At 47.5% G+C, this 15162-nt stretch overlaps 1 protein-coding gene across 1 annotated transcript in view; it reads left to right on the top strand.

Annotated features, from left to right (window-relative positions):
* Nucleotides 1-15162, top strand: part of MALRD1 (MAM and LDL receptor class A domain containing 1) — a 746310-nt gene that overhangs the window by 449237 nt on the left and 281911 nt on the right. Inside the window, exon 28 of the mRNA XM_075315583.1 lies at nucleotides 6133-6290. Within this exon, the coding sequence (XP_075171698.1) occupies nucleotides 6133-6290 (158 nt within the window). The remainder of the gene's footprint in view (nucleotides 1-6132; nucleotides 6291-15162) is intronic.

The raw sequence follows: 15162 nt of genomic DNA, 5'->3' as shown, positions 1-15162 counted from the left end.
CCAGGCAGACAGGAGAGGGAATAGATATCAAAACCCAACCCACATATTCCCTTCCTGTTGCACCTGTCAATCAAATAGCAGTGCACTGGAACTTTACTTACACATACTGTATTTTTTAAATAAAACATCCACTCTCTGAACAAAACGTATGCTTACATTCAGCATCCTAGGCCAAGTATAGCACTGACTTTACTTTATCTATGAGAATCCTGTTGGTTGGTTCCCTTTAAGTATCATCACCTCATCAGTGCCCACATGACTTTACTTGACTCATGAGAGAAGAATTGCCTAAGCAGACCAAGAATGTTGTTTTCAGCAAGCACTAGCAGTCTAAAGGGTACTAGTCTATCTCCAAAGATCTTTGCATCATTTCTATTTACTCACAGGTTAGTTTGATTTTCGTCTTTGAAATAATGCCAGGACATGATTAATAACACCCCCCTGTGACAACACTTATTTAAGAAGATATGTTCCATGTTAGGCTTAATATTTAGGGGGTGCCAATGATGGTGACCACATCTGTAACTAGGTTTTTCTAATATGTCTTAAACAGGTTGTCTCATGAAGACAACCCCTTTTTGAATGGGTCTGAAATGGCTGTTACTGACTTGGGAAGCTGCTTATGTTTTGGTATATCTCTTGAGGTTTTTGTTTATGTAATGCATGGATTGAATGGGTCTACCAGAGCGTATTAGGTCTTATAGACTGGTTCTATGTTCTGGGTTATATAAGGTAGTTGTTACGGTTGTCTCTCTATCTTTGACGACTAGTACAGGTTCATTACTATCTTAGGCTCTATATTTAAACATAGTTTAATTTCCTTTGGGATCTAATGAGTTACTGTCAGTTTTGTTACTAGCAGCTCCCAGCAGAGAATTTCCACTACAACTGCTTTGTAGCCACACCCCTTCAGGTTTAAGTAGTAGTGTTTTCCCAGCAGTCCTTGCTGAAGACATAAACTCATTGTTCTCTGGCTGTCTTTAGGAAAATGCTGCTGGGGAGTTGTCCTGAACTTGGACTTTATCCTTTTTTCGTTGCTGTTTCCCCAGTTTGTCTTTCCCTCCCTTGTGTCTTATAAGAGCAGGGGTGGGTCTAGTGAACCTCACCTGCCTCTCACTAGCCAGGGCATTTACAGGGCTTTTCAGGGTCTCAGGTTCCTGTTGGCGACAGTTGCGGAGACTGTATAGGGATTGGCAAGGAGAGTAGGGCCAGCTGTAGGTGAGGATAGGAGGTGTCCCATCAACCTCTCTCACTAGCTCCAAGACCCTCTGTTGTTACTGTTTTCCCTTTGTTTGTTGTATTTTTTGTTGTGTGTCAGACGACCATAGGTCTCAACGCATATGTACAACCTTCATGATGCTTGGCAAGTGTGACAGTAGTATAGGCTTTATCTATGATGTCTATATGCCTCAATCAAACATATGGATAGGGTTTCTCTTCATGAGACAGCTCTTTCAAACCTTTAACTTATTTCATGAAAATAATGATGAGTGATGTCAAAATATCCATGTCCAAGTAGATGATTATTAACCTTACCCTAAGTTATTCTTTGGGAAGAGAGAAGTAGTGGTGAACTTTGCCATTGTTATCCTTTGCCATCAAATGAAAACAATGAAATTTCTGTAATGATACTTTTCGATGACGTGGCCAAAACTACAACATAAATCAACAATCTCGTAGCTGGCATTGTGTCGAACAAAAGACATCTACTGTACCCGAGAGAATGTCACTCAAGCTGAACATGGCCGCAATGTTCATGTATTATAGAATGTATGGACATATATATTCCCTTCATGTAACGCTCTATAAATTAGAGTAATTGGGAGTAATTGATATTCTGGAGTGGAAAGGATGGAGCTAGGTTAATGCTTCTCATGTATTAATCTTGTAGAAACTTGCTGTCATTAACGTTGACCTATCACCTAAACACAGGAGAGGGATTTATACTATTGACTTATCAAGGATGTCAGGAACCTTTTGAAGCCCCTTCCTGACTAATATTTATAAGGTTTTTATATTCATGAGGTTTCAGGTTCTCGATGAATTAATATTTATGAAGCCACAAAATGGATGACTCCATTGGCGCTCCTGAATCAGCCTGTAAACGAGAGAACTGAGCAAAGTAAAATTTGGTATTTGATCCATTTGCCAACGGAGGTATAAATTACAGCTACGGAGCCCCATTACAAAATCTGTCGCATTGCCCTCAGAGAACATGTGTCCTCATAATACTGGTGGTTTACTATGGTGGCACTGGGACCTCTGGGTGCCGTCAGTGACCAGGACTTCAGTAGGATTGGTACTGTCTGCATTCCCCATACAGTAGCTGTGCTTTTGTGTGGTATATGGCTGCAATACTTTTAGGCTATGTGCCCACGCTACAGGATTTACCGCGGATTTACCGTGGATTTTGCCGCGGATTTACCGCGGATTTGCCGAAAATCTGCAGCAGCAGCACTTCCAAGCCATTTCAATGGCATTTTGGAAATGCTGTGCCCATGCTGCGGATTTTTCCGCGGCGGATTTGCCGCGGATTTTGATGCGGAAAAATCTGCAGCATGTCAATTGTTTGGTGCAGATTTGGTGCGGATTTTTGGCTTTGAATGGGAAAAAAAAAAAATCCGCATCAAAATCCGCGGCAAATCCGCGGTAAATCCACGGCAAATCCACGGCAAATCCGCGGGTGCGGATTTGCCGCGAAAGTCGCGGATTTTCAGGCAAAAAAATCCGCAGGGACATTCTAGCGTGGGCACATAGCCTTACTCCTCTATTACATTAGGGTGGATTTTCCAGTTTCGGAAATTCCTTGTTCCCCAAGTGCCCAAAAACCTCTTTACTCATTCTTCCCTGGTCCAGTGCTGATTCTCCATTGCTGATACCGGTGTCTATTGTCTGTAGCACTGATATCAGACAATAACTGAATTCAGCAGCTTTGCCAAAGTACACTACCTTGAAAAAGTATTCATACCCCGTGAATTTTTCCACATTTTCTCATGTTACACCCACTAACCTATATGTATTTTATTGGGATTTTATGTGATATGGCAACACAAAATAGTAAATATTTGTGAAGTGTAAAGGAAATGATAATTTTCTAAATATTTTAACCCCTTACCGACATAAGACATACTGGTACATCCTGTGTCGGCTCCCTGACTTTGATGCAGGCTCTTATCCCGAGCCCGCATCTTTCATTGTACATATTGGCTTAACTGATCAGCCAATGTTTGCCTCCAACAGGTGCAGGTGGATTGGAAAATTACTAATGTGTGAAGGGGTTAAAAATATAAATCTTAAATTGTATGATTTTATTCAGCACCCCGTATTTGATATCCCTAAATTAAAGTGACCAATATCCTCCATAAGTCACTTAATTAGTAAATTGTGTCCCCCTGTGGGTAATTTATTCTCAGTATAACTGCAGCTGTTCTGAGAAAGCCTCAGAGGTTTGTTTAAAAACATTAGGGATCAAGAACCATACTGAAAACCAAGAAAACACCAAACAGGTCAGGGATGAAGTTGTAGAAAAGAGTAAAGCAGGGTTAGGTTATAAAAAAAATTACCCAAGCTCTGAACATCTCACACATCAATGTTCAATCCATGATCCAAAAATTTAAGGAGTATTGCACAATTGAAAACCTATCAAGACATGACCGTGCACCTAAACCAGTGGTGCCCCAACAGGTCATGTTTTCAGGATTTCCTTAATATAGCACAGGTGATGTCTTGATAATGATTCCATCACCTATTGAATAGTAAGAAAATCCTGAGAACATAACTTGTTGGGGGCCATGAGGACTGGAGTTTGGGAAACACTGACCTAAACTGACAACCCAAGCAAGGAGAGCACTAAATAGAGAAGCGGTGAAGAGGCCCATGGTCAGTCTGGAGGAGGTGGAGAGGTGGTTCAGAAATAACAGCTGAGGTGGGAGAATCTTTCTACAGGACAACTATTAATTGTACACTCCACAGATCTCACCCTCATGGAAAAGTGGCAAGAAGAAAGCCATATTTGACAATCCATAAGAAATCCCGTTTGCAGTTTGACAAAAAAAACATGCAGGGGACACAGCGAGCATGGGGAAGAAGTTGCTCTGGTCAGATGAGGCCAAAACAAGACATTTTGAGCTAAATGCAAATGCAATGTCTGGTGGAAAACTAACACTGCACATCAACCTGAAAACACCATCCCCACTATCGCACATGGTAGTGGCAGCATCCAATTGTGGTGAGGCTTTTCTTCAGTGGGTCAGATTTGATGGGAAGATGGATTGAGATAAATTTAGGCATACATGGAGGAAAACCTGTCAGAGGTAGTTAGATTGGAGACCACAGTGCACTCCCTCTTCCGCCTGATTAAAACCCCTGTGATGTGATGCCATTAACATGGTCTAAGATAAGAGGTGTTCTGTCAGTGTGACACTGACAGGTATAATGCATTAATCGAATCTTTTTGATTTGTATTTTTCCCAGGGGGCAATGTACCTAGGATTTCACTGTCTTGAGCGCCCTCGCTGACTGCTGGCAGTGTTTTCTCTGGCTGGTCTCCCCGAGATCAGTGATTGTTTTGTTTTGTTGGTCTACTAGGCATTGCTCCCACCTGGCCAGAATCCTACTCCACACTGATGAGGGGCAATACCCCGAAACAGCTGTCTGTGGATGGATACCTGGCCTTGGTATTTCCCATGTCATATCTTTAAACTTGTCAAAAAGTTGGATATTGACTAAAAGGGCCACTTAATATGGTGGTTATGGTGGTCTCCTAAAAAGAGCAACCCCTTGGCTGGGTCCTTCCCGGAGGGATATCTGGCTGGTTTCTGTGTTGAGACTCCTAACAGAGGCTCCACGGACTTTTTTGATTTGCATATTTCCCAGGGGGCAATGTACCTAGGATTTCACTGTCTTGAGCGCCCTCGCTGGCTGCCAGCAGTGTTTTCTCTGGCTGGTCTCCCCGAGATCAGTGATTGTTTTGTCTTGTTGGTCTACTAGGCATTGCTCCCACCTGCCCAGAATCCTACTCCACACTGATGAGGGGCAATACCACGAAACAGCTGTCTGTGGATGGATAACAGAGGCTCCACTGACTTTTTTGAGGTGTAATGCATTACCATACATCTGTTTGGAACTGCATTATGCCGGTGATCAGACTAATAAATGTTAAAGGGGTTTTCCCAAGACCAAAGTTAATTTTAAAGTTGATTTTAATCAATAAATTTTGGAATAATAATCATTTTCTCTATTAAATGTGTTTAAACAAAAATTCCAGTTCTGAGATTATATATGAGTACCTGCTATGTGCTGTGTAATAGCTGTGTCTGACTGTACAGGGACATTGTCTGATCATACCACAGCTCCTGGGCAGGGGAGGAAATATAAAAGTATACAGACATTACAGCATGAGATCACAGGTGATTCTCTCTTTGACGTAAAGCATTTATTAAAAACAGGCTCGGAAATTCTTTACCTCACAAAAAGATTTAAATGTGATCCTGGGCTATCTGTATACTCTATTTTGTGTCTTCCCCCTGCCCAGAAGATGTGGTATGATCAGACCATGTTCCTGTACAGTCAGACACTGCCACTTCCACTTTTGGTTCTCTTTGGCAAACTCGATCCATCAATTCTTATGATGATATTGACGATATTGAAGTTGAGGTTTCTTCACCTTTTTTCGTGCCACCATTCTAGACTGGTATAAGGTGCGTCTCACGGTGCTTGCTTGGACATCTGTGATCTCACTATTACAAAGCAGACAAGCCGCCTCCACTGCTGTGCTTGTCACCAGAGCTGATAGCCTTGTGATGTAACTTGGTTACTCTGATATTTTTCCTGGACGTCACCTCTTGGCTTTTGAATGGATGGACGGACTTCCCTTCATATTTTTCCATCTGTCACGGCACTCACATGATGCAGTTTGGTAACTTTCGTGGCTAAGAAACCGCTATCGATAAGCCAAGACTATATCACAATTTTTCATGAATCCTTCATAGGATTCGGCATGACATTGGAAGCTCTCCGAAATATGGTATTGGCCCGTAGACTTCTATTAGTGTTTTACTTTTGATAAGAAAGTTATTTACTATAAGGTCTAATGTAACCGTTTTTTATGCTTTCCCGTCATTGATACTATAGGACACTTTTTGTACCTCGAGACATCTTATCTTGGATTACGTGGTGAAAAAGCCCACCTGAAGAGCTCAAAGTGGAAGGAGTCGGGGAGGAATTGTATGCTGAAGTTTTGGTACTACATGTCATCAAAAGCTACAGGACACATACGAGTTCTTATAAAAGTAAGGGTTCTTTTCGCATAAAATGGATAATGATATTCCCACTGCATGCTCCGAGCCTTAGGCCTCCATACCTCCATGCTTACACTGTGAGATCAGATTCAACAGCTTGACTTCCATTCACTGTTAGGCCAAATATTTGATTTGCTGAAGAACATAATATATGAAACACACCTTGCTGTGCATTTGCCCTCAACGATAGAAATGCAAGTATTACTACCAACGGTTATAAGAGAGCTTATCTAACATATAAGTAGTGACTGCTGGGTATTGAAACATACACAAAAAAGAAGCTTAAAGTCTTTTTTCGAAATATAAGGTCATATTTAATCATAGCGCTGAAATGTTGAACGGAGACTATACTGGAATTTGACAATATTTCAATGTTTTGTCTTAGTTCCAACTTTAGTGTGTGTCCTGGGGGTGCGTGTACTTGTGTTTAAGTCTATATGGTACTCACATGGTCTTCATGCTGTGGATTTGATAGGTGCAGTAGAATATATGATCATAGCTTTAGGGGTACTTTAATTTCATTATATTCGGTAGTACCGAACCTAGTTATCGTATTTTTTCCCTATCTATCATTCTCACACTGTTTCTTTATCTTTCTTTGGCTCACACACTTTCTCTTTCTTTTCTGCCTCATTTTCTCACTTCTTAGAATCATAGAATGGTAGAGTTGGAAGGGACCTCAAGGGCCATCGGGTCCAACCCCCTGCGAGTGCAGGTTTTCCTAAGTCATCCCAGCCATAGGTTTATCCAGTTTCCACTTGAAGATTTCCATTGATGGAGAGCTCACCACCTCCTGTGGTCACCTGTTCCACTCTCTGACTGCCCTCACTAACTCCCGTGATAGCCTGTTCCACTCCCTGACTGCCCTCACTACCTCCCGTGGTTGTCTGTTTCACTCCCTGACTGCCCTCACTGTCAGAAAGTTTTTTCTAATGTCTAATCTGAATCTCATTCCTTTAAGTTTCATCTCATTACTTCTTTTACTTCCCTGTGCTAATGAGAATAGGGTAGTTCCCTCTGCTCTGTGACTACCTTTCATCTATTTGAAGAACGCTACAGGTGAGGGTGAAGCGAGTGTAAATTCTTTCATGCAAATTTATTATGTAACTGACATACCGATCAAATTCTGATAAGTTTGATTAGAGTGTCAGCTTCAGGTGAGAGAATTGTAGCACATTGTCAGGAGAAGATGGAGAACAAACTTTCTCCATCTTCTCCATTCTGTGAATCTGCATAAATCAAACTGCACATCTGGTCTGGTCAATTTCTTCTTTCTTCCAAAGACATTGTGGGCTGCAGAGTTCTAGTTTGGGTTTGCTTCACCCAAGGCAAAGTTCTAATTTGCTGTCTAGCCTTATATCTAAATACATTGTCACTATTCTGTTGGTGTCTCACTCACTTGACACCCAACAACCAGGGCCACTGTTGAGATGATCCAGTGTGCCAGCCATGAGAATCCAAATGAACCACACAACAAAATCTCATGTTTGGTAAACTTTTTGTCCCAAGGCAATAATTCAGTTTCTTTTGCAGAACCGGCATCCCTGCAAGGATGCCAACTTACTCAATGCCCCAGCCAGGTCACTTCCTCCCCTCCTGCCCTACAGCAGTCCACATGTGCTCGTACTCCCTTCCCCTCCTTGGGACTGTGCAAACACAACTGGTCTCATGGAAGTGTGCTTACGATACATGTGTGTGCGCATCGGCGCTCCTCTTAAGTTTCCAAGAAATGCCTCTCAGCCTATGGCTAAGAGGCACTAAGTATTTAAGGCACCCTCTCATTAGGGGAGGTGCCTGCACAACACTCCTAGTTAGTTAGTTTTCCAGTCTGCTAGCTAGTTGTCAGGTCCTATAGTTCCGGTGTCCGTTATCTGTACCTGCCTTCCCATATCTTTCTACTCTGCCATGCCAACCATACCTATCCACACCTGCCTGTCTGTCTGCCACAGCAATACCGGCTTTAACTACCTGTATCCTGGTCCATACCCGAGTCCATGTTTTGTCCTTGGGGTCAACCGCCACAGTCCCAGTTACTGCCCAGGGAGTGGTACCTGGCATTGCCTCCCATCAGTCGCTTAATTAATCCCATCCCTCCTACTAAAGTGTAAAGGGTGCTTTACATGCTGCAACATCGCTAGCGATTGCTAGCGATGTCGAGCGCGATAGCACCCGCCCCCGTCGTTCGTGCGACATTTGGTGATTGCTGCCGTAGCGAACACTATCGCTACGGCAGCATCACACGCACATACCTTGTCAGCGACGTCGCTGTGACCGCCAAACAATCCCTCCCTCAAGGGGGAGGTGTGTTCGGCGTCATAGCAACGTCACTGCGGCGTGACTAGGCGGCCGGCCAATAGAAGCGGAGGGGCGGAGATGAGCGGGACGTAACATCCCACCCACCTCCTTCCTTCCTCATTGCCGGTGGACGCAGGTAAGGAGATGTTCGTCGTTCCTGCGGTGTCACACATAGCGATGTGTGATGCCGCAGGAACGACAAACAACATCGTACCTGTGGCAGCAGCGATATTAAGGAAAGGAGCGACATGTCAATGATTTTTCACGTTTTTGAACGATTTTCCGATCATTGATCGTCGCTCCTTGGTGTCAAACGCTACAATGTCGCTACCGACGCCGGATGTACGTCACTAATGACGTGACCTCGACGATATATCGGTAGCGTGTAAAGCACCCTTAAGCCCGAATCCCTCTGTCGTCCAGTGGAACCACTCCCACTCGCCGCCTCTACACCGTTCGTTTGCGTTACATCTTTTTTTAGTTTTGTATCTGGATTCTTTGGCTCTGGTTTTCTGGGGCTTCACTTGTTACCCAACTACCAAGACTTAATGGAAAAGTCTCAACTATCAGTCAACATAGATATGGGATCGTCATTACACTCTATAAGAATATTGCTTGCTTTTGTAATGCTTTTATCTATTTTTTTCCATATTACAAATCCCATTTAATTTGCTTAAGAGTTTTTCAAAATCCTCTGTGGAAGAAAATCAGCATTCCTAATCCCTGCCACAGGGTAGGATCATTATATTTAAATATGTTCATATTTTTTCCAACAAGCGTTAGACTGTAAATACGAAAATTTCATATCCCCTAGCATACAGCCTCCCTGATATATCTATTCAATCGATAACTTTTCTATAGCTGAAGCCAAATCTCCAGTACATCACATGCGATAAATCTTGATGTCTTCTTCGTAGTCTTCTTATTATGTTACTAAGGCATTGTGCAAGTTTTTCGAGCGGCAACTGTTGAATTAGCATTACTTAAAGACTCACTCCGAGATCAAGATAGATTTTTCAATAAAGAGACTACATTTTTTGTGCGGCCGACCCAACATTTGCAGCATTGCTGATGTTATGATATTAGTTTGCCGGGAATATGAGTGATGCGGATCAATACCTGAATGGAGAAACTAAATTTCAAGTTGTCTTCAAGGAACTTTTATAAAGTCGCACAATTGTATTTAAACTAAGGTGGCAATTATGATGGGTCTTCAGGTAATGGAAGAATCTATAAAGCACTATAAATCCTCTGAATACTTTTACCCAAGCTGTTGACTGATTACAGGCTTTAAGACGCCTTGAGTGAGCAGACGGGCATCTTCATATCATAAAAAATACTGTTCTTTTCTTACAAGTGTCTCAGATTGCACAGCTGTACCTATAAACCATAACCGTCAGTGTCAATCATTTTAGATGCTCCCAGTCAAATCCGGTAGCTGAACCTTCGAAATACAAATCTCACTATTTTTACTTTGCATAATAGAGATGAGAACATCGATTCGTAATGAATCATATTAGTTAAGAAGTTCCTGAAAAATTCAGATTAGCCAAAAAACTTTGGGTGTGGAATTTGGTTCACGTGAATCCAACCTCTCTTTGTTTTGCTGGATTCATTGTAGAGCCTGGAAGGGGTTGAAAAATAATAGAAATGTCACGCACGGAGTAGGAAATGTCTGTATGTCCCATGTGACACACAAGTTCAGACCAATGGGCGTCTGATGAACTATAAAAACACCACAAACAAAGGGGGACAACAGGGACACTTTAACAATGGTGGGCCCTATGGCTAGCGAGAGGGGTGAGGGGACACCTCCTGAACTCACCTCAAGGTGTTAAGCTCCCTAGCGTCCCTATAGGGGGTGTTTCAACCTGTCACCGAGCTGGATACCTAATCTATTACTAGCCCTGCAAACATCCTGGCTAGGGAAATGGCCGGCAGGAGACACTAGTTCCACCACTGCACTAATCTATATATATAATTGCCTTATTTTGTCTGTCTGTCTGTCTTGCTCCAAAATTGTGTCACCGTGACAGTGTCACTGTGACAGTGTCGTTAGAGTGACAACTGTCGGATCGGCTGCTGGGCTCGGCCTGGCCCCGCCCCCCCAGGGATTGGCCGCTCGCCTTGGTCTGGCCCTGCCCCCCGCATGGATTAGCCGCTCGCCCCGGCCCTCCGCACGCATCGCCCGCTCCAGCATACACCGGCTCCCAGTACACATGTGCAGGGAGCCGGCATACGCTGACGCCTCGCCCGCTCAGCCCCGCTCCAGCGTACACCGGTTCCCGGTACACATGTGCAGGGAGCCGGCATACGCTGACGCCTCGCCCGCTCAGTCCCGCTCCAGCGTACACCAGCTCCCAGTGCACATGTGCAGGGAGCCGGCATACGCTGACGCCTCGCCCGCTCGCCCCCGCCACACGTTGGCACGCTCGGCCCCGCTGAGATCGTGACCGAGCCGGTGTACGCTGGTAACCATGATACACATCGCGTAACTATAGGAAGCGCTTCCCTTAGTTAGATGTGTATCATGGTTACCAGCGTACACCGGCTCCCGGTACACATGTGCAGGGATCCGGCATACGCTGACGTCTCGACCGCTCAGCCCCGCCCCCGGCACACGTTGCCACGCTCGGACCCGCCCCTGGCGGCCCCAGCATGGGGGATGGAGCACAATGGGGGGTATGCAGCATGGAGGATGGAGCACGATGGGGGGTGTGCAGCATGGAAGATGGAGCACGATGGGGGTGCGCAGCATGGGGGATGGAGCAGGATGGGGGTGCGCAGCATGGAGAATGTAGCACAATGGGGGGTGTGCAGCATGGAGGATGGAGCACTATGGGGGGTGTGCAGCATGGGGGATGGAGCACGATGGGGGGTGCGCAGCATGGGGGATGGAGCTTGATGGGGGGTGCGCAGCATGTCGGATGGAGCACGATGGGGGGTGTGCAGCATGTCGTATGGAGCACGATGGGGGGTGCGCAGCATGGGGGATGGAGCACGATGGGGGGTGCGCAGCATGGGGGTTGGAGTACGATAGAGGGTGCACAGCATGGGGGATGGAGTACGATGGGGGGTGCGCAGCATGGGGGATGGAGCACAATAAGGGGTGCGCAGCATGGGGGATGGAGCACGATGGGGGGTGCGCAGCATGGAGGATGGAGCACGATGGGGTGTGTGCAGCATGGAGGATCGAGCACGATGGGGGGTGTGCAACATGGGGGATGGAGGACGATGGGGGGGTGCGCAGCATGGGGGATGGAGCACGATGAGGGTTGCGCAGCATGTCAGATGGGGCACGATGGGGGGTGCGCAGCATGGGGGATGGAACACGATGGGAGGTGCGCAGCATGGGGGATGGAGCACGATGGGGGGTGCACAGCATGGGGGATGGAACACGATGGGAGGTGCGCAGCATGGGGGATGGAGCACGATGAGGGGTGCGCAGCATAGGGGATGGAGCACGATGGGGGTTGCGCAGCATGGGGGATGGAGCACGATGGGGGGTGCGCAGCATGTCGGATGAAGCACGATGGGGGGTGCGCAGCATGTCGGATGGAGCACGACAGGGGGTGCGCAGCATGTCGGATGGAGCACGATGGGGGGTGTGCAGCATGGAAGATGGAGCACGATGGGGGTGCGCAGCATGGGGGATGGAGCAGGATGGGGGTGCGCAGCATGGAGAATGTAGCACAATGGGGGGGTGTGCAGCATGGAGGATGGAGCACTATGGGGGGTGTGCAGCATGGGGGATGGAGCACGATGGGGGGTGCGCAGCATGGGGGATGGAGCTTGATGGGGGGTGCGCAGCATGTCGGATGGAGCACGATGGGGGGTGTGCAGCATGTCGTATGGAGCACGATGGGGGGTGCGCAGCATGGGGGATGGAGCACGATGGGGGGTGCGCAGCATGGGGGTTGGAGTACGATAGAGGGTGCACAGCATGGGGGATGGAGTACGATGGGGGGTGCGCAGCATGGGGGATGGAGCACAATGAGGGGTGCGCAGCATGGGGGATGGAGCACGATGGGGGGTGCGCAGCATGGAGGATGGAGCACGATGGGGTGTGTGCAGCATGGAGGATCGAGCACGATGGGGGGTGTGCAACATGGGGGTTGGAGGACGATGGGGGGTGCGCATCATGGGGGATGGAGCACGATGAGGGTTGCGCAGCATGTCAGATGGAGCACGATGGGGGGGTGCGCAGCATGGGGGATGGAACACGATGGGAGGTGCGCAGCATGGGGGATGGAGCACGATGGGGGGTGCACAGCATGGGGGATGGAACACGATGGGAGGTGCGCAGCATGGGGGATGGAGCACGATGAGGGGTGCGCAGCATAGGGGATGGAGCATGATGGGGGTTGCGCAGCATGGGGGATGGAGCACGATGGGGGGTGCGCAGCATGTCGGATGAAGCACGATGGGGGATTCGCAGCATGTCGGATGGAGCACGACAGGGGGTGCGCAGCATGTCGGATGGAGCACGATGGGGGGTGCGCAGCATGGGGGATGGAGCACGATGGGGGGTGCGCAGCATGGGGGATGAAGCACGATGGGGGGTGCGCAGCATGGGGGATGGAGCACAATGGGGGGTGCGCAGCATGGGGGATGGAACACGATGGGAGGTGTGCAGCATGGGGGATGGAGCACGATGAGGGGTGCGCAGCATGGGGGATGGAGCACGATGAGGGGTGCGCAGCATGGGGGATGGAGCACGATGGGGGTTGTGCAGCATGGGGGATGGAGCACGATGGGGGGTGCGCAGCATGGAGGATGGAGCACGATGGGGGTGCGCACCTCCCCCAAAACACACATACACCGCCACACGCACACCACACACACACTGGGAACCACAAACACCGCCCTACACAGACACCCACACAGACAACGCCGCACACACACAACACCCAACACACAAACACCGCGGCATACATGAATATACGCACATACCGCGCAGCACACACACTGCACAAAACATACCTCCCCCCAAAACACACACATGCACTCCACACCTACACAAACCGCGCAACACACACAGCACCACACACACAGAACGCTGCAGACACACAGCGCTCCACAAACAACGCAACACACACAACACAACACACATACAACACCGCTCTCACACACCCCCACCCAGACAACACCCAGAACATTTACAGCGCCCTACACAAACACTTGGTAACTACACACAACAACATCTATATATATATATATATATATATATATAAAACAAAAATAATACATTAACTACACAATACATAAATTCTAGAATACCCGATGCGTTAGAATCGGGCCACCTTCTAGTAAACTAATAAACACGGAGGGAAAAACAGACAGAGGGATAAACAGAAGGATACAGACACCAAACTTCACAGCAGCAGACAGACACCAAATTAGCAGATGGATGGGCACAATTCCTCAGCAGCTCCTTCCACCAGGATGGCCAGAGCAGAAAGAATTCTAACAGCAAGGACTGCTGGGAAAACACCACTATTTAAACCTAAATGGGCGTGGGCTCAAAGCAGCCACAGCTGATCTGCACTGCTCAGAGTTGCTGGCAACAAAACTGACATTAACTCATGAGTAGTGATGAGCGAGCATGCTTGTCACTACTCGGTACTCGCACGAGTATCGCTGTACTCGGGCTGCTCGGCGGGGACCGAGTAATCTCGCGATACTCGTGCTGTACTCGTGGTCTTCATTTCTGCATGTTGGCGCTCTTTTGAGAGCCAGCCCTCATGCAGGGATTGGCTGGCAGACCACTGCAATGCCACAGCCCTGTTAGTTGTGGAATTGCAGTGATTGGCCGGCCTGCACAGCGTGACCGAGCCTTTATATCGGCCGGCGCGCTGTGCTCTGCTCACAGCTATCCAGACAGTGAGTACAGGGAGAGTGTCGCTGATTCAGGGAAAGCTTTGCGGCCCTTTATAGCTTTTTCAGTTGCAGGGCTGCAAACAGTGTGACCAAAAGTCCTTCTCAGGACTATTCTAGTTGTATACAGGCAGGCAGGGTATAGCCAGGTCGGAGTACAGTAGCAGAGTCCTTCTCAGGACTACTGTTGCTATATACAGGCAGGGTATAGCCAGGTCTGAATACAGGCTAGTGACCAAAAGAGTCCTTGTCAGGACTATTGTACCAGTATACAGGCAGGCAGGCAGGCAGGGTAGTGGTGACCGTATACCAGCCTTCATCATATCTGGGGCTGGTGTACACAGTGTAAAACAGTCCAGATAGTGTCTGACTTGTCTGTAATTGTCGCTCCCCAAAAAAACCTGTTAGGTTATTATTGCGTCCGTGCTTGGTTTTTAAAACCGCACGTGTGTGCCTGTTGGTGGCAGCGTACAGGTGCACTTGTGTGCAATTTCCACACACTTTGATATAACGCACAAGTAGTGAATATACACGTCAGCAGTGCACAGCATTGCAAAATGCGCAAGGGCATTGGCAAGGAACAAGGAAGTGGACGTGATGGTGGTGCAGGCAGAGGCCGAGGTCGTGGGCAAGGTCTAATTTCGCCACAACAAAGGGCCACATCTAGTCGCTCGCACGTCCTGTCCCAAAT

This window comes from Anomaloglossus baeobatrachus, chromosome 6 (genome assembly GCF_048569485.1).
Source record: "Anomaloglossus baeobatrachus isolate aAnoBae1 chromosome 6, aAnoBae1.hap1, whole genome shotgun sequence".
Taxonomy (NCBI): Eukaryota; Metazoa; Chordata; class Amphibia; order Anura; family Aromobatidae; genus Anomaloglossus; species Anomaloglossus baeobatrachus.
Note: the sequence above shows the minus strand (reverse complement) of the source record. Positions and strands in the feature narration are given on the sequence as shown.